Raw genomic sequence first — 21,145 nt, 5'->3', positions numbered from 1 at the left:
CAGTAGGTAGGTGCTTTATTAGTCTACAGTCGACTATTATATTATATTCGTTAATGGACTTGTCGAATCGATGGTGTCATAACCACATAGAGTAGTAGAGTATGTGCAACATCGCGATTCTTGATACATTATAATACATTCTATCAGCTCTACACATTACATAGGTACCTAGCAAAATAGTGATATGCTGTATAATAGAATTATATTATAAAGGATGTTGACCTGTCAGGAATTTAAAGTTTTAGTAGAACAACATGTTTAACGTTCACACACAATTAATATTAATATTGTAGGTATTTAAAATAAACATCACGGTATACCTAAATATTCATTAATAACACTGCATTGTGGCCATTGTGGGACTGTGGGTATCTATTTAAATTTGTATTCAAACAAGTACACTATATAGTAGGTATATATTATATATTTATATAGTGTTATAATATTATATAGTGATATAACATATTTTTGTATCAGAAATGATGGGTAAATTATAGATATTATAATTTAATAAATAATAATACCATCACCACCATGACTAGCGAGTTCAAGACTAAATTATAGTATGGACTTACTCCTACTACAGTGCCGTGCCGGTTTTGAATGAAACGCACAACGCCATTAAACCAGATGAAAAATAAAATACATTTTAAGGTTCACGTAAATACGTTTTATTTAATAACAGGAACAAGATAGATGAAAAAATTTACATACCAATTGACTGAAGTATTAACATTTTATTCATTTACCACTGTTGGATGACTATAATTTTGTATCTTCTGACATTTCAAAATGATACCTATTATAGTGGGGGTATTTGCGAGCGTCAGGACGTAAAACAAGTGACCTGCCAAACTGAGAATCATTCGAATTCGAATTTAATTTTATGTTCGTTCTGGTTCTGAATACTAGTGAGTAGTGACTAAATATTTTGCAGATGAACAAATCCAAGGAGAGTGCTGCAATATAACATAATATATTTTTTGTCAGGTAGAGTTTATTTTTTTTTTTTACTTTCTAGGTATTATAATATTTAAGAACCGAAATTTGATTACGCATTTGAGTGTTTATACTAAATTATCCAAAAAAAGTTAGGTTATTTAAAAAATATTAATCTAAAAGCCCGGACAAATAAATATGCAATTTTATTTTGAAAATTTGCTGTTTTTTCTATTGTATTTTCCAAACTTCCAACTCTTAAAATGTATTTAGCTGATTTTTAAAACCAGATTTATAATTATATATATTTTAATTAAAATTGAATTTATAATTTTCATTAATTTTCATTAATTTTTACATCTAAAAGCCCTATAGGTGTGTTATATGAACATTGTTTTAAATATAACTATTATTAGTAGGAAATAAATAAAGAATAAGTACAACTATAAATCGGGTTAGAGTTATGAATTTTTAATTTTTAAAGCTAAAGGTAGTTATGACTGTTTAGTTTATGAAATTACAGTCTGCTTTGTAGTTATAGTAATACAATACAATATTATAATATTCAATACCATATGTATTATCATATTATTATAATTCAGATACCTGTGTTTAGTGATGTAAGTAAGAAATGTCCACGAAAAATTGTATTATTTGTTTTTTTTACATTGATTGTATTGATAAAATAACAATTCGGCGAATGCTATACTACCGTGAAAATATTAAATATTATCATTCCTCTGTACCTACTTATTAATTATATTCAAAAACAAAATACCTACTTAAATTATTAAAATTTGTAAAGTATATTTTTAATGTTATGGCTTATGAAATAAACTTAAAAATTCAATGAATATTTATAAATTTTACACGCCTTAAATAAAAAAAATAAGCTCTCTTAAAAAATAAAATTGAATATTAAGTTTCTGAAATTTTACATCACTACGTGTGTTGAATAAAATGCTAAAGATATAAATGGTACAATAATCAAATATCCATGTGTTACATAATGTAATTTAATATAAAAATAGTATTAACAATTGAGTATTAAATACCTGCAACTACCTAGCAATTTATAATTTATTATAAATATCTACATTTTAAATTATTTATTTGTAATAAAAATGTTTAACTAATAAGCATAATAATCAATCTAACTATGGTTTATATCACTAGGTAGTAGGTAGGTATATAAGTAATATGAAACGTTGAAATGATTTTTAATATTCTTCATTGAAAAAATAGTTGTATATCAAAACTAATGAAATACTTTGTATTATATAATATTATAGTCTATTGTTGTCTATAGGGTTCTAAAATTGAAATATATAAAAATTGAAAATTTCACTGTTCTTGAAATATTTCAATGAAATTATCAAAAATATTTTTTCTTCTTTTAAACGTGTTCGGTTATAGATGATTAGAAACAATAAATTGATTACACACTTAGAATTAAAGAAAAACATATTATTTGTGTTGATTTATTATTTCATATTTGTATACCTATTCTATATTATATAGTGCTGAAAAATATTCCTGGCATTATTTTGAGAATAAAAACATTTTTTACATGGATTTTAAAATATTGTTGTATATCAGCGGTCCAATAGATAATGGTTTGAAATAAAGTTGAAGTCAATTCCAACAATGAATAAAATAATAGTGTATTTTCAGTAATTATAAAGTGTACAAAAGTCGTATAATATGTGTGTGGCTGAGTGATGTGAAGGTGCTCTGGGCTCATTATTTAATACTTAGATTATATAGTTTGTTATAACTTATAACTATTATAGATTTGTTAAACAACTTATAAATTATATGTAAATATGTTACATATTTTCTTTGTTTCATATAATAAATCAGCTTTTAAAAATATTCACTTAGAAGTTGACGACTATAAACTTTTAGGTATAATAAACATTTTATTTTTATTTTTCATCAAAATGAAATATTTCATGAAAAATGCATAAAATATTTCAAGAAAATAAATTTCATGAAATTTTAAAACCCTAGTTGTCTATATTAATTATTAATTCAATTTAACTAAAAATATTACTTATATTCTTGGTGTACCTATTATAGTGTTATAACTATTTGTATTCGTATATATATAAGTTGTTTTTATTAATAAAAATAAATATAATATGTAGATACCTACCTAATCTATACCAAATGTAGTCACGAGGCAAATATGCTGAATTGCTGAATGGCATCGATGCATCCCAAATATATCCAACAAACAGACATGTACAAGTTTACAGTTCTAAAATGCAAATTTTTTACTTCATACAATTTTTAGAATTCTAAATTGTACATTCTCGTGTATTTTTGTTGACTTTTTGCCATTTTACCAAATATAATAGTATATAGTGTCGTCATAAAGTGGTGTGTTATAGTGACTAACCGTAAATCTCGAAGAAACTGGTTTTTGGAATATTTGTGAATATTAATAATGGTAATAAGTAGGCCTCTATAAAATAATACGACATATTACAAAAGGGGTCAATACACCGACCAAGCAATGTATGATTTTTTAAAAGTTTTGGGTCGCTCTATATAATATAATACTACTGCAGAAATAATGGGACATGCACAATAGCCTTCTTATTAATATCACGGAATCGTATATAATGACATAAATAGAAAACTATCCGTTTCCTTAAAATATATTTATGGCATCACGTATATAATATTGTAATAACTACACGATATACAGATGAATGGGGTGTCCTTCAACTTGACACTGACGTGACAAAATGTATACGGTGCTTAAACCTATATTATTTTTTATAATTTTTCCGGCGTCCAAGAAAGACATCCGTTCACGCATACCCAGTGTTCGGATTAGATAAGTATTTTTTTATCTGTATAAAGATAAAGATAATGCAACTCAAATGTATCTAGATAGATATAAAAGATAACTTAACTCATATTTATCTAGATAAAGATAAAAAAAGATACAATTTTTTTTTAAATGGGTATTAAATTTAGGTATATTTTAGTTGGGCACTAGGAACATAATAATAATAATGATATAAATAAAAATAATTACATTATTTATAAACCATAAACTTGGTTTGAGAATCTGTATAAATATTTAAAATGTGTTTGTACAATTTCACGATTTTTATCAATAAAAAATGTATCTAGATAAATTTATTTAGATAAGTAAAAAATTTATCTAAGATGGACGTTTAGATATCTTGTAACTATTTATCTAGATAAGATAAAAGATGAATAAATAATTATCTAGATAAGTCCGAACACTGAGCATACCACGGCTATCGTACCTACATAACTACTAATAAATATTATTATACCTAATAAATAATATCATGGCGTAGTCCTACGCACGTTTAAATAATTATGTGTATATATATATATATATATATATATATATATATATATCACTGTTCCATGTAACCTACTCAGGTACAAAAAAAAATAAAAACGTTTAGTATTTGTTTGTCGCTTTAATGCGTTCGGATATTAGGTCAGGCGTTATACCTACCTAGCTATGTATTTATATGTACATAGTAATAATATAAGTATAATAAAAGTGTGGGAAACCTCGGTGTCGAAGACCTCTGAAGTCAACGACTTCGCCACAAATATCCAACACTCGGCGTTATGTGTTATACAGTACAATATTCGTTAAGCAGAGAGAAAAAAAATTGCAATAACCTATAATAATATTATCTATTTAACGCGATCGTCCGTATGCGGGATAGGGTATATACCTTAATGCCTGTCTATGTGGCCTGCACGTAGTCATTTTTTTCACTTAGCAACTTTACATCACGTCATTATCTATTACAGCGAATACAGCAATACTTTACAAGACTGTTACAATGATAGTATATTATGACGATGCTTGCGTCCACCGCAGACGTTATATTATTGTTATTTACCTGTATTATTATATTAACGGAGTGCGGCAAGAATGTACCTACATGTTAATATTATATATATTATATATATCTCACTTTCGGATCGTTTTACAACAACGCAATAAAAATATTATAAGTACAATTTATACTCATCCGTATAGATCATTGTACCGCGTGGTATTATTCGCACTGTGTTAAAGGTACAATAACTATATATAATATAAACGTACGACTACAGAGACGCTATAGACATTTTATTTCATACCTAATGTGTTTTAAATTGCATTAATTCACATAATATACGTCTCAACATATGCATTACGTACGTATTCGTATGCTGATTGTTTTCGAGATATATTCAACTCTACAAATTGATTTACATAAAAAAAAATAAATATTTATACATATATATTAGTGGGTACATAATACTCACTACATAATATATACTTTATGCATTCCTGTGTTATACACGTGTAATCAAAAACGAATTTGTCTTGAGAATAAATAATATTCTCGATTTGATTTAAAAAAGTAAACGTATTGGATTTAGTCACGCTTCAAATTATATACTATCCATAACTTTTGTGCATTTGATGAATGATTGTGACAACTTATTTTAAATGCAATATAAATACAACATTTTAATATATTATTATAATAATAATATTATGCATGAGTGTTATAAAGGGTAAACTGTACAATAGCTTATAAGAATTATACTTTTGTTTAGAGCGCTGTAATAATTGAACTAATTAAACTTCAAAGCTATAATATCAATATATAGTACAAAATAATAATAATTATAAACAATATTTTGTCAAATAAAGAGTTTAGATTTTTAGCGATAGCCTCAACCTATACCTACACTATATTTTGCGACTAGATTACTACGTCATGAGTTCTTCTTCTTTATTTAAAATCTGCATTGAATTTTATTGCCAGACCGTTATTTTAATAATATTAAAACCACATATTTTTTAGTGCTAGTAATAAAAAATATACAATAAATGTATCCACATCGACAATAGCGCTACAATTAAACGATAATTGAATTTCACGTCGACCGAACGACCAGATTATTATTAATTTATTTTTATAAAATTTAAAAATCGACAAATTGCGTACTAAACAATATTTGTACAGTACGACGTCCTTATACAGATACTTTTTTTGTAATATATGAAACGATGCACGTATATAAATATATAAGTATAACCTAACCTATTTACTTATATATATTATAATACATATGCACCTCTATATTATTATGCTATATTATGTATAAACGTCGCCGAGAAATAATGCTCATCATAGACGGTTTTTATGCGGTCTGCTGCAACGTCTACCTATATACCTCGAGATTATAATTATTTTTCTGTTAAAAAAATGCCAGACACCTGTATTGGCCATTATGATTCGAGGGAATGCGCGTGAATACAATATAATAACATATACATGTCGACGCAAGGTCGACGAAAGCGCGAGCATTATCCTACTACAATGCTCATATTATATACTCATACACTATACCTAAGTCAAACGTTTTGTTCACGCCTCTTTTGTAGCATTTCGTTTATTTTTAAATTTCGGGAAAACTTTTACTTTTGCACGCTTTGCGCATACTGAACACCCAGGTAATGTGCGGCGTGTGCGTATGTATATATATATATATATATAAATGTACATTACCTATAATACGTACCTGTTCGGGTTATATCTCTGTTACGCGACCGTTTTGCCACTGAAGCTCATCGCGTGTCCTTTTTATAGGCGGTGACCAGGTGCACACGCTACCATTTGGTCTTCAGGCTCAGCCAACGCGCAACGTCATTCGAGTAGGTATACACAATATATAAAGCACGTCGATAAATGGGCGATACGATGACCGGCCGCGACGTGACGACATCACTGAAGGTAAGTGATTTTAGATTTAATGTTATTTTTCTTTCTGTTTCCCTTCCCGACTGCTCACGACTGCTGTCTTACTCCACTGCCATTTTCACGTTTTCCCGTGTTCTTCCGTTTTAACATGTTCATTGATAATATCATCGGTCCTGCAGTGCACATATTGTACTTTAAGAATTATTAGGTAGATATAAACTCAATAGGTAGGGGAAGGTGGAGGAGTACCGTATAGTTAAGCTTTCGTGGTTTATAAATCATGTCATTTTTAACATAATGCAACTTTTTAAACTGATATACATAGAAAAACTTATGGTCTATAATTTTAATTTGAAACTTTTTTACGTTTTTTATTTAAAAATATGTGTAATTTGTGTTTTACTTTTTTTTTGAAAAATACGAACTTACCCACACCTGGGGTAAAACCGTATGTATTCTTGTGGTATAATTATACGATTTTTCCCCAACACGACTATTAAAATAAATCGAGCTTTATAAAAACTTTAAGTTGATAAATTAATGTATCCAAACTATAAATACAAATTACACTTAATAAGGTATTGAATAATAATAAAAACATATCTGTACAATTTTTTGTAATACAATTTTTTATTTGTTAAATATTTATAAATATTTTAATAATTGATTACAAACACATAAAATAATTGTTAATATGTGGTATCAAAACACGCGCATTATCAAATTCAATAAATAAACAAGCAAAACGCTTCAAACCCGTGTGTTCAGTTTTCCTCCATGATATCAATTATTGATAACATTCTGATTATACGATTTCACCCATAGATATTAAAGACTGGGTAGGCCATGGCTACATTAATAAAATAGAGGGAAGTGTGTCGTAATGTGGAAGAGAGATAGACTGTTTTTTATCATTGCCTCTCATTCTGGCAGAGGCCTTATCATAAATGATATACAATAATTATATATATATCTATTTGTGTTAAGACCTCTATAACCTCAAAATGTTTTCATGCTCGTTCCCGTATAATAAGCACAAATGGCCTATCCATTCTTTAATATCTATGGTTTTGCACCACATACGGTAATACCCCGCTTTCCCTAGTCGATACATTGCTGCGCAGTATTATCAGGATTCGAAGTACTGGGGCCAAACCCAGCAAGGGTTTAATGGGTCGGGCCCAGTTATGCAACTCAGTAAAAATAACCCAGTAAAAACAAATTTAACAAAATTTAAAAATAACAATATTAACTTTTATGATAAAATAGGTACATGTTATTTTACTTTTAAACAGCATCTTGCTGTATATTTTTATAAGTTAGGTTTATAGGGAACTGCCTTAGTAAAAAAGTGTCAGGAAATGGCATTCATTTACAAATTATCAAAACCTGTTAAAACCCATTATTACCCGTTCAAACCCATTTAAACCCAGCCGCGGGTAGGGTCGGGTGGGTTTTTTGAACCCTGAGTATTGTAGGGTGCGTGAGATGTTAATTTTTTTCCAACAATTTTATAATATTCACTTTAGAAACACTACTTTAATCATTACATTATTATATAATATAAAAAAAAAACTTAATGCTTAGTATATTTCAGACGTAATTCCAGCAGTATATTATAATATTATACTAAGTAATATTATATTATGCGATATAGATAGGTATGCAACAATCGTAAATTAATTTTAATGCAACATACATTCCAAACAAACTGGATATAATATATAATATTCCTACTAATTACAATAAACGTATACCTACTATGATAATAAATTAAAATTGATTGTAAACAATTAAATTATTTTTTGAGGTGATGCTTCTTCAGACGATGGTTTTGTTTGTGATCACTATGGACGTATGTTGGGGATCGGATCCACCAAAATCGTATGGTCCATCTCCGTCGATCGATAACTACCAAAATAATTACGAACCCGAGTTTCAAAGGCCGTTAGCTGTGTTTACAGAGAGACCCGTGAATGTGGCTCACTTTGTACTGATCCCAGTGGTGCAAGTCCCGTCCTCAGATCTAAGGATGATTTATCGGCCACAGATTGACAGCGTTTCAAAAACTGAACCAATAATAATGTGCAAATCATTAACAAAATCGTTCGTAAGTACTTATATATAATATTATTTTTCGTTAATATTGCTATTACTTTAATTATTCCTTATATTCCTATAAGGAATAGAAATAAATAAAATTAGGACTATATTAACAATAACAACTATAGTTTTTTATCGCCACTATGTATTATATAATATTATGTATTTTGTAAGTATTAGAAAAAAACTGTACCTACGTACTGCAAATTATAATGATAATAATTTTTAGAATTTTCACTTGACAACTTATATAGGTTAGCATTGTGCATTTCATTAACTAGCTGTTAATGAAAAACACTCTTTAATAGTATGGCATCGTTTAGATTATAATATAAGTGTACGACGTGTACATCAAAGTATTAATCCTCAGCTCTAAGTATTATTATTAATTAGATATTTGGCAATTATATAGGTCCCTATATGCTATAATTTATTGCAGTAATAATATTATATTATATTTTTATAATAATTATGCAATATGCATATATTATATAATTTAGGTTTATCAGAAACCAGCGTATTGTATCTGTATAACGTTTATTTTGTGCGGCCATATTAGGTTAACGGTGATTTATATTTCGGTAGGTCACTTTAACTGGCAATGATAATTGATGATATATTGGACATAAGTATGTGGACCAAATGTGATACGTTTAAAAATTTCAATATTTTAAAATGAATATCAGAAAAGAAAATTTTATAAAAAAGAAAGTGTATTAAAAAACACATTTGTTTAAAAAATACATTCTAATTAAATGTGGGTATATAATATTTAATTTATTCAGTAAGGACAAGTCGTTTTAAAAGTTTTAATGACATTTTGTTCGTTAAAGTTTATGAAGCGTAAATAAATAGTGGACAAAAAACGGCATAAACTTCAAACAGCGAAAAATTACGTAATAGCCGAACACACTTAATAAATGGGTTATAAAACACTTTTACCTTACAAGCACATACTAGACCGCTACAAATCGAGTCTTTTGTTCATACAACTTACAATAAAAGTATTTCACGGACTTACTAGTCTAACTATTTAAAGAATAAAGATTTTTTTGGACGTGATCTAACTAATTATCCTTTGTACTCTTGCGTTTTTAGATAACAATTGTTCATCATTGTAATATTCGACTACACATTTAATATTATGTTATTAAAATATGATGAAGTTATCTAATATGATTTTCTTACTTTCAGTTGTAAATTGGATGTCAAAAAACTATCTTTTAATTATGTATATAGGTATTCTATATAGATCCATATAATATATAATCGAACATTCCTGGCTGTCTGATTAACATAGAGCCTAAACTATGATACCTAGGGACTTCATATTTTGACAGTACCTTCGTAACAACGCATGTAGTGGTACTGTAAAAAAAGGATTTTCCTAAATTCACATTTTAAAGAGGTGCACCCACAATCACACAAGGATTTCGAGAATCGCGATAGAAATCGATATGATTATGATTGGATATCATCTTAAGGGGGCTCTTAAGTCGGTCGGGTTATAAGGAAATGAATATATTCAATTTAATATGATGATATTAAAATGACTTGTAAGTGTGTGCAAAGTAAATGAACATTAGTATGTGTGAGTTTAATCTGTAATCGTTTTTGGTCAATATTTTCTAAAAATGTCCTAAATTATAACAGTAGGCTCGCATAATACCAACTGGTAGGTCATTATATTTTATATTCGTCGTCAATTAACTTACGTACGCACATACATTGGCATTGCATTGGTTATTAAATTGGATATACTTTTTTCATTTAAAAAAAGTGGTTGTTAGACCAAAAACCCAGACAAAAATAAAGGAATTTAGTTTGACGGATTTCAATTTTTAAAATTGATTTTCAGTGATTACCAAGTTTACTATAGGTTTTAGTCGAGGCAATTTTGAATAGGTATCTATTTTGATCAGCTGTTATATCCATAATTAAAAATATGATATTTTTGTAATTTTATTATTCATTATGAGACTAACAATAATTTGAATATTAAAAAGGTGGATAAGTGTATGTCACTCTGCTGTACAGTAAGTTACAAGTGGGTCACTGTAATGGATGGTGTTAAATTAGAATTCAATGATATAATATCATTGTATAAGAAAAACGATTCTGAGCGAAAACGGTCAGTCAGCATATTATATGATATTACCAAGTATATTTGATGATATTATTGTGAATAAAGTCATTTATATATAACCTATTTACGTGGAGCCTTGTTTTAAATTTTCAATCCTTAGCCATAACAGTTAAACATTTTATACATTTTTAACTACAAAATAATTTATAAATTATAAATTTAATAAATGTTGTCAACATTTGAAGTATAAATGCTTATAAAAAAAAAATTTGCCTATGTATTTTTAATATTTTTCAACTGCTTTTAGAACGATATATCAGAAGCCTTATATTCAATTTTCACGCTTTTCTACCCAACAAATAAATTTTATTGATATTTATAGAAAAAAAAACTAAAAAAATTGAAAACTTACAATGTCCGTAAACAGCTCAAAAAGAGTCAAAATATTTTCAACATTTTATGGTGTATAGAAAATGCTAATATAAACATTCAGTGAAATTTTCAAGTATCTACAGTCATTGGTTTTTTAATTACAATAAAATAAGAAAATTGTTACATGAGAAATCGAGTGAATATCAAATGTTGTAAAAATATAAATTTCAAACGCTCATAAAAATTTAATTTAAGTTTCTTGTAGACATTTTTTTTTTGATAAAGGTAGAAAAACTTATGAGTAATCTTATATTACATTTTCAAATCTTAGATTTAAAAAGAAAAATTTTTATGAATTCTCAACTCAAAATAATTTGCTAATTTTCGTGATTTTTCCGTATTTTGTCAAAATTTGAACTTTAAATGCTTATAAAAAAAAATTGTGCCTATGTATTTTTAATATTTTTCAACTGCTATTAGAACAATATATCAGGAGCCTTATATTACATTTTCACGCTTTTTTACCCAACATATAAAATTTTATTGATATTTATAGAAAAAAAAACTTAGAAAATTTAAAACTGACAATGTCCGTGAACAGCTCAAAAAGAGTCAAAATATTTTCAAAATTGTATGGTGTATAGAAAATGCTAATATAAACATTCAGTGAAATTTTCAAGTATCTACAGTCATTCGTTTTTTAATTACAATAAAATAACAAAACAGCTACATGAGAAATCGAGTGAATATCAATTACTGTCCCAAAAGGTGATGACAGACACAAAAATAAAAAAAAAATTAAAAAATTAAAAAAATAAAAAAAACACACAAATGTCAAATCTTTCATTGCTTCGCTCAGAATCTAAAATTACATCTGGTCAAACCTAGTAAACTTGTTAATCAATCATAGACTGTTTTAAAAATTAAAATCCGTTAAACCAAATTCCTCCAGTTTTGAACCTGGTTTTTTAATCTAAAAGTCACTTATTTTTATCGACTGATCTCCTACCTGACTGGTTTATTCATACTTTGACAGAAATATAATTCATATATATTTAGAAAATAAACAAATCTTATGCACGACTGCACGAGCAACAGCCCCACTATTTGCAAACAACTATCCACGGGGACGGAGCACGCGGGACACAGCTAGTAACGTTATATTTGACAAAAAACGATTGAAATGTGTAAACGTTATTATAACGGAAAGCATTAGTAAAAAAAATAATTAAATACCGCAAAACAAAACATAATAATTAACAAAATATATTATATATCATTAAACAAAATATAACGCAAAATGTAATTTATAGAATATCATTGAACGAAAAATAACGCAAAACGAAATATTTTAAAATGTATTTATTTAAAAAGTCTATTGGTTTCGTAGAAACATTTATTTCATGCAAACAATCTAAGAATCTAAGAATTGATTATATTATACTCTGTATAATTACCTATACCTGCATAAGTTATTATTTTTACATTTAATAGGTATTAACACTATTCTAAATACACAAAACTTGTATAACGTTTTAGTTCTAAATAACGATAAACGCAAAATTTGGATAACGTTTTAATTCTGTATAATGATAAACGCAATACTTGGATAACATTTTAATTCTAAATAACATAAAACGGAATTTTTTTTTTAAATGCAAGCCCTGGTTAGAAGAATTGCAAATGTGATAAATAGTTATAAATTTGATTTATTTTTTATTTCATATTAAGACAATAAACAAGACATGCCATCGACATTGCTACAAGTATTTTTTTCTAAAATGAATGATTATAGCCTTATTTGGTGTAGATAGTGTATACGTGTATAACTACCAATATAAAATAACAATAATGTCATATATGTTGCTATTATAGTATTATATTTGGAAAGTTGATTTAAAATATGAACTAGAACAACTACATAAGCATAAAATTAAAATAAGTTTTTCATTAATTTTATAATAATAATTTATTTTTTTTTATATATATACAGCATTAACTATAGCTTTACCTCAATGATTATATTAAGTGTCGTATTAGGTATAACTATGTACCTACTAACTAGTAACTACTAAGTAATATACTCTATTCAGAATAAGCTTGCCGACTTTCGTGCTTTCAGCTGAGCCGCTGGAAGGGCCTGACCGTCCTGTCGAAAGTCAGCGACAGGTAACGGCAGCGGTCGACCACTGACAACCAATCACAGTGCATATGACTATCGTCAGGGGGGTCGGACCCTTCTGGTGGCTCAATTGAAAACGCGAAAGTGGACAAGCTTATTCTGAATAGAGTATAGTAACTACTAAATACTAGTTAAATAATTTGTATTAAAAATAAAATAAATATAATAGGAAAACAATAATCTATAAAAAATTGTACCGATGGACGACGATAATTATTATATTGTCCATCTGATCTGGGTCGTGAGAAAAGTAATAACAAATAACAACTAAAAATTAGATCAGAAGAAACCAGAAAGACAGTCAGAATTCAATATTATAATTTATCACCATCACTATTTAGTATTCACTGATAAAATCACTAACTTGTTAGTACCTACCTATTTTATATTAGTTATTCTAATATTCTAATATTTATATATTATGTTTTCAATTAGAACAACTATGAACTATAAAATTTTAAGGAAAAATTAATTTTGGAAAGAAAGTTCAAGTTTCAAAATTCATCGAAATTATGAATACAATTCAAAATAAATAAATTCAAATCAAACGTGAAACGGAGCGTCAGGGGGGACGTTCCGAATCGTGAAGTAATTAGAACGTACGTAGTTTTTAAGTAATCACGTTATTTTATTTTGGTATAAAATATACATATATACATATAAGATAAGGGGTGAGTAAAGCCTCGGCTTGTTCCGACCAGATTTGGAAAAAGTGAGTCGGAACAGTCGGTGATGCTTGAAGTTAGTCGGGCCGAGGCCGGACTCTAATTATAATGTATCGGGCAGATCATGTGTTGCGTGCAGTTATGTGTCTGGGGATTGACCGTCTCCGGTACACACTTAATTAAGCGGTACTCCGGTGACGAGTCGAATCCAGGGAGGTCAACTTGAATAAATGCCTTGATGCTTTGGGAGCACTGAAAAGTGCAATTTTGATGGCAACGAGTTATGGTCGAGTGTTGGTCAGGTGGTCGTCTCCGTGGGTCCGTCCGGTCGGTCGGCAGTCCTTCCTTGCGCCTTGGAGCTTCCCAACTGGCTTGTGGTGGTTCGTGCCACGCTGGGCAGGTAGCGTATGGGCTTCCCGGATCCTTGATCGTCAGCGATTACTTTACTCCGAGGTCTGGCTTCGGGTCGGGTGCCGTCCGTCAGATCGAAGGACCGTTTGACGTCGCGTCGAGATACGTGGGTTGCCGTGCATTGTCGACCGCGATCACACTTCGAGGACGTTCACTAAATAATATTATTTAGTAATCGATTAGCCCTGAGAGGTGTGTCCCGGGAGAAAACACCGCGCGATGTGGCGTATAGGCAATTTACCGTCACGAGAGATCGCGGCGGTGGGCCGTGTAGATTCGTCGTAGTCGACGTAAGGCCGGTGGGCGCTGTCAGCTGCACGTTACGGATGGTGCTTATAACCGTAGCGGCGGCGTGTTGATTTTCTACTGCGGTGGCGATTCTGGACCTGATTGGTTGAACAGTATCACTTATAAGATCGTCGTGGCGGCTGGTGTCTTCGTAAGTCTTCCTTCTCAAAATTCAATTCAGTCTGTTGTATAGTTTGATTGAAGTCTTGAGAGTTGATGTGGAAGTGGAAGAAGTTAGTTTCGTCGCTTGCTTGCTTGCTTTGCTTTGAAGGGGCGGCTATGCCTAGTTAGTTTCGTCGGCGGTGGAACGCCGGTATATAAACACATTACCGTACCGACTAGTAAACGGTTTGTGTATTCGGTTTCGCCGGCGTCTGGTTGTGTCTACGTTTCCGGTGATAACTTCTCTCCCCTTGTGGCGATTAGGTCGTGAGTGGTGTCTATGGGTGGGTATTTTTATCCCCTATCCGATGACGCTCCCTTTGACCTCGTTACTTTTTGTCTTCGTCGTTCTTTTCCTCCTTTTCTCTCCTTCAGATTGTCTCGTATCTTCTGTCTTATGTTGGTCACAGTTTTTCTTCTTTCGGTGAATTTGGTAATACATCTGGATAGGTATTTTCCTCCCATATCCATTGATGTCACCACCGTCACTGTAAGTTGTATGTCGGTTGTTTTTTTTTAGTGGTTTTTTAATAACGGCCTGTGATTGGTCGTTATTTGTCCATGTTATTTGTTGGTCCTGAGAAGGACCGTTTTAATTATGTACGTGTGATAAATGTTCCGTAACAAACGAAACAGTATTAAATTATAATTTATTTTTGTTCCATATTTTGAAAACGTTAAACGAATAACCTGGTCAATCCCTGCAAGATTTGGTGTAGGTTTATTGTAATAATATCATTGTGGTTGCAGGAAGCTACTCCCGCGGTGCAAGTGCAGTTGCAGCAACCATTCTACCTGTATGATGAACGGACGCTTATACCGTTCCCAAAGTCAGTTACCATTTTGCATGGTGGTTACCGCATGTCATTCCCAGTTGGCATGGTCGTAGCCCCAGTTCCAGTGGATCTCCTCCGAGCTGGCCCAGTGTTTGTTACCACGTTGTACGCTATACCCGCGGGCCCCGTGCCAGCGCCATCACCAGTCAGGTGAGATTGATGTCAGTAATTCAGATTTTCGTAGATCCGAATAGCACGAAATTATAAATCTGATAGATAAGGATTTTCTCGATAGCTCTTCTGTAAATAATTACAAACTACAGTTAATAGTATCGTCCAAAATCACGAGTGTATCAAATAAAACGCAGTTAAAAAAGAGCTTATTGGCAGAACTTACTAATACATTTTTATATCGTGAGGTTATAACAGATAATACAATAATTGCGTACCTATCCAGTATCCGAGAAAAAAATCAAAAGTGCCTAACAAACTGAAATCGAATCTGCATAATATTATAAAGAACGTGTGGGCATAATATAGTCTATAAATAATAATTTTGTATTTATTTCATTGGTATGAATGCGTAGAAAATATTTTAATTTGTCAACCATACGTCATCAAATGCTTAAACCATCTATATGTATTCAATATTTTATCAATATTTGTTTGTTTGCGTATTATACCACAATATAGATTCGTTCCATGGTCGTCTTATCCTCCGAATCCAACGGCGCTTCCGCTGTACTCAGCACCAGCGCCGTCCCAGTACTCGGCACCATCTCCGTCCCAGTACTCGGCACCATCTCCGTCCCAGTACTCAGCACCACCGCCGTCCCAGTACTCAGCACCACCACCGTCCCAGTACCCGGCTACCCAATCGCCGTCCGCTCAGTACTCGCAACCGGCACCACCGTCGCCCACTTACTACCAACACTTGGCAGGCACTACTGACAGCGGTTACGTCGAAGAGTCCAACGAACCACCTGGCAAACTCTACTCGCAGTTGGCGGCGGCTTCGTTCCAAAACTCCAAAGAATCGCCAGTGCTGCACCAACTGAGAGAGGAGTCGGAAAAGAACCGCCACAAGTACGCGCTGCCTTCGTATAACAATCATTATCAAACGGTGGACGCTGCGTAGACGTTGGATGGGTCATCGCCACTAGACTTGTGGCCTGGGGGGGCAGTGGACGGGTGCATGCTTTCCACGAGACAGTCATGCTAATTTTTTTTTATCATTAATTAACAAAATCTATTTTTCTATCCCATATAATATATTATATTTTATAGGTTAAACTTTTATAACGAAAGACTATTATTCTTATAATATTATAATTTATGTAAAATAAAAATAATAAAAATAAAAAACAAAAGAATAATCAATAATCATGCCAATATATTTTATAAGTATATAATATACTATCTACGAACAATAAATTAATACACTTTGTTGTAGTACCTAGATAAGAAAAAGAAATAGTTGTTTGCAACGATTTACTCTGTTAGGTATTATTACAATATTAATTATTAGCTCTTTTAGTTACAACTAGAAAAATAGAAACTATCTACCTACTACATTTTGAAATGGATACGTTCAACTTGTTTTAACCAGTCCTCATACAAAACGTTTTATATTATTTTTGCAATAACTATTGTACTTACATTAAGTTTATAAGATAATCACATGATATCTAAACATAATATTATGTTTATTATTAAGAAACTTAAGTTGGATAAATTATGACTTTGACTTGAAAATAGTTGCGTCTCACCAATGATATTATTTATAATTTATTTTATGTTCAGAATTAAATGATAATTATATTATAATTTATAGAAACCATTTTATTTTAATTTATTAAATTGTTTATTAGATGCAAAGCAAAAAATTAGGTAGTTACTAATGTATGAAGAATGTGATAAAAAAAAATGTTTGTGTCCCTTATATGTCATTTCTACACAGCCCTTATATTGGGCGATTGTAAACTCCACCAGAATACCGGTTAGATAAAAAGGTAATATTTATATATAACCTATTTATGCGGAGCCTTGTTTTATATTTTCAATCCTTAGCTATAAAAGTTGAACATCTTATAATTTTTTTACTCCAAAATAATTATTAAATTTTAAATTTGATAAATTTTGTCAAAATTTGAACTTTAAATGCTTATAAAAAAAAATTGTGCCTATGTATTTTTAACATTTTTCAACTGCTATTGTAATATTAAATCAGGAGCTTTGCATTACATTTTCACGCAATGAATAAAATGATATTGATATATATAGAAAAAAAACTAAAAAAAATTGAAAATTGACTATGTCCGTAAAAAGTTCAAAAAGAGTCAAATTGTTTTATAAATTTTATCGTGTATAGAAAATGCTAATATAAACATTCCGTGAAATTTTCAAGTATTTACAGCCATTCGTTTTGTAAGTAGAATAAAATAAGAAAATCGTTACATGAGAAATCGAGTGAATATCAAATGTTGTAAAAATATGAATTTCAAAAGCTCATAAAAATGTAATTTGACTTTCTTGTAGATATTTTTTTTTGATAAAGGTAGAAAAACTTATGAGGAATCTTGTATTACATTTTCAAATCTTAGATTTAAAAAAAAAATTTCCATGATTTTCTAACTCAAAATAATTTGCGAATTTTCGTCATTTTTAGTTATCATTATTGTGTTCATAATGTGTGGTAATCACTAATTAGTGTAATTTTATTAAATTACAAAAGCTAGAATAAGGCATAACTACTATAATTATAGCAATATAGTTCGAGTAGTGTAAATGTGTAATTGATTCATTTTTTAAAAAATTCTGAACTGAACTAAGTAGTAATTTCAATTAACTTATCCCTTTGTGACAAGCAACATTGGAATACCCACGTAAAAGTGACTCAGGGAGCGCTTCGGGACTCTACCCATATGCTTGGCAATCGAAAATTAAAAAAAAATTAAGACCGAAGACGTATATAATGCACGTATTCATAAATGAAAATAAATCGATTAATTAACTAAAATCAATCTTCACAGATGGCAGCACATATTTAATATAAGGTATATTACTGTAATTTAATCAAGTGAAACACAAATAAAGAGGAATTTTCGGAGAAAACTTACACTTGCTCTTTTTGGCAATGATTTTAAAATCGTATATACACACGTTCATGCTAGTCAAAGGGTTTATAAATTAACTAGATGGTTAAAGTATCGAACTTAGTATTTCCTGATTGGTAACTTATAAAATATATGTTAAGTTAAAATCATCTTTGCACACATCAATTAATTACCTACATAGTTACCTATTGTTTTTTTCTTGCCATGCTGTTTTAATATTGTAAATAAAAACGAAGAAATACATATTCCTTCATTTAATAACTTAGTTTACATGCAAGTGTACCTTATTCAGTAATTACCTAAGCAACTACTGCTATAAGAAAAAATAGTAGGATGCATTTTTAATAAAATTTAAATTATTATTTTAAATATTGTTACTCAATCAATATGACATGTGAGTAAGTGACCCAGCTGTTCATTAAAAATTTAACGTAACTTAGTTAAAGTATGATATTTTTCTTTATATTAAATGTAAGCTTTTAAAGTTAAATATATTGTTTGTTATAATAATATATTGTTTATACTACATACTTACTTATATTTTGACATTCGTAATGCTGAATTTACTTAATTGACTCAAGTTAGGAATTTAGGATAGTATATTAAAACGTTAATGATTATTAAATTTTTATTTTTTTGTGTTTTAGAATTTTTAAAATCGATCAATACATTGTTAAAAAAAAGAAATGTATATAAATATAAAAACTATAATATGACTAAGTAATATAATGTTATATTATAATATAATAATAATAGTATTCTATTTATTTAGAAAATCAATAAACCGAACATATAATATAATATAAAAAATAAAAACAAAAATAATAAAAAGACTTGCAACTTTGTTGTGATGTATCTAAATAGATTTACATTTAATTAAGCACAAACATATATGATTAAAATTTACATTATTTAAGAATGACTTAAGTGAATTTACATTATGAAAAATATTTTTAATTAATTTTGGATAAAGAGCATTTTACATCAAATTGTTTAAAGAAGATAGGAACACTGATATTTTATATTTTCACTGTTAAGTGCACAACTATAGTTGTGAGTGACATAATTAATATTATTATTTAATTTATAAAAGGTAATTATAGAACATTGTTATAATATACATTTTTAATACTCAGTAAATTGAACGAGTCATAACCAAAATTATTACTTATAATCTTGGGTATCTATAAAAATAAATTTAATTACACCCGTTTAAGTACTTTTTAAAGAAATAACATGAGAATTATATACTTTTGCCCAAAAAAACAATACTATAATAAATAACTGATTGAACTAATGATAAATATAACATTCGTTTCATTTAATATTAATTAATATATTAGGCACATCATGAAAAATATAAAAATTGTACAGTGGGTAACACGAGCCAACGAGTATATCAGATAATATAATAAATATGCTATAATATTTAATATTATAATTTTAATATTACTTATTAGTTAAGGGGCTTTTATGTGGCCTGTCTTTTTGCTCTATTTTCAAACCATATAATACGTCTTTGAATATTGCCCCTTATTACACGCGAGCAGGCCCCTTAACACATTAACAGGGATCTCCCAATACGTTAAGAAACGGTAATATTACTACCACGTCAGTGTACGAATTGCCTATGCTAACGCCTAGCGTGTAATTTTCTGAACCTCGTGAACGGAGCGCATAATCGTATCAATATAATATTATAAACAAACTAACTGTCCCGCCCGACGTTGTCCAGGCCAAAGATTTGTATTTATGTATTATATTGCATTATATTATATGTAGTATATTTATGTATTTAAATATATGTGTACAAAATATATATACCATATTATTTACTTCTAATTATAATATTAATATATTATGTAACAAATTGCAACCATTTAGATTGACAAAAATAATTTCTTTTTTCGTATGCTAAAAAAAATCATGTGTGAGCTACCCTTTACCTATTTACAGCCTACAATCAAAAATTAAGTTGCATATACCCTCCAATTTTCAATTTCCTATATTTCTGTAACTTTATGTATATTATATTTTTTCCTAATTTTTTTATCAAAAGATAGGGTATAACATACTCAAATTATTGACATACGTTTCATAAGTTTTAATTCATTTTTTAATTAACTACAGCACGTCCCGTCAAAAGATTGACCTAATTACGCGCACCTGTGATGGTGGAATCACGTCCCGTTTCTGCAATAAATTATATTTTTTCCTAATTTTTTACAAAAAGATAGGGTATACTAAACTTTAACTTTGGTTTAAGTTTCATAA

The 21,145-nt window shown here is 29.4% G+C and overlaps 1 protein-coding gene across 1 annotated transcript; it reads left to right on the top strand.

The window, feature by feature from the left end:
- Positions 1–849: 849 nt before the first annotated feature.
- Positions 850–19,430, top strand: LOC132939539 (uncharacterized). The gene is made up of 5 exons (XM_061006766.1): positions 850–990; positions 6,600–6,743; positions 8,521–8,820; positions 15,730–15,965; positions 16,449–19,430. Exons 2-5 carry the CDS (start codon positions 6,699–6,701, stop codon positions 16,891–16,893), a joined length of 1,026 nt encoding a protein of 341 aa, XP_060862749.1. The 5' UTR covers positions 850–990; positions 6,600–6,698; the 3' UTR covers positions 16,894–19,430.
- The last annotated feature ends 1,715 nt before the right edge of the window (positions 19,431–21,145 follow it).

Source organism: Metopolophium dirhodum, chromosome 2, assembly GCF_019925205.1.
Source record: "Metopolophium dirhodum isolate CAU chromosome 2, ASM1992520v1, whole genome shotgun sequence".
NCBI lineage: Eukaryota > Metazoa > Arthropoda > Insecta > Hemiptera > Aphididae > Metopolophium > Metopolophium dirhodum.
This window is presented reverse-complemented; position numbering and strand designations above follow the sequence as displayed.

Coding starts and splice junctions, on each gene's coding strand:
- LOC132939539 (XM_061006766.1), top strand. CDS start 6,699: ATGGGCGATACGATGACCGGCCGCGACGTGACGACATCACTGAAG. Junction 6,744..8,520: donor ACGTGACGACATCACTGAAG/GTAAGTGATTTT, acceptor TTATTTTTTGAG/GTGATGCTTCTTCAGACGAT. Junction 8,821..15,729: donor AATCATTAACAAAATCGTTC/GTAAGTACTTAT, acceptor TTGTGGTTGCAG/GAAGCTACTCCCGCGGTGCA.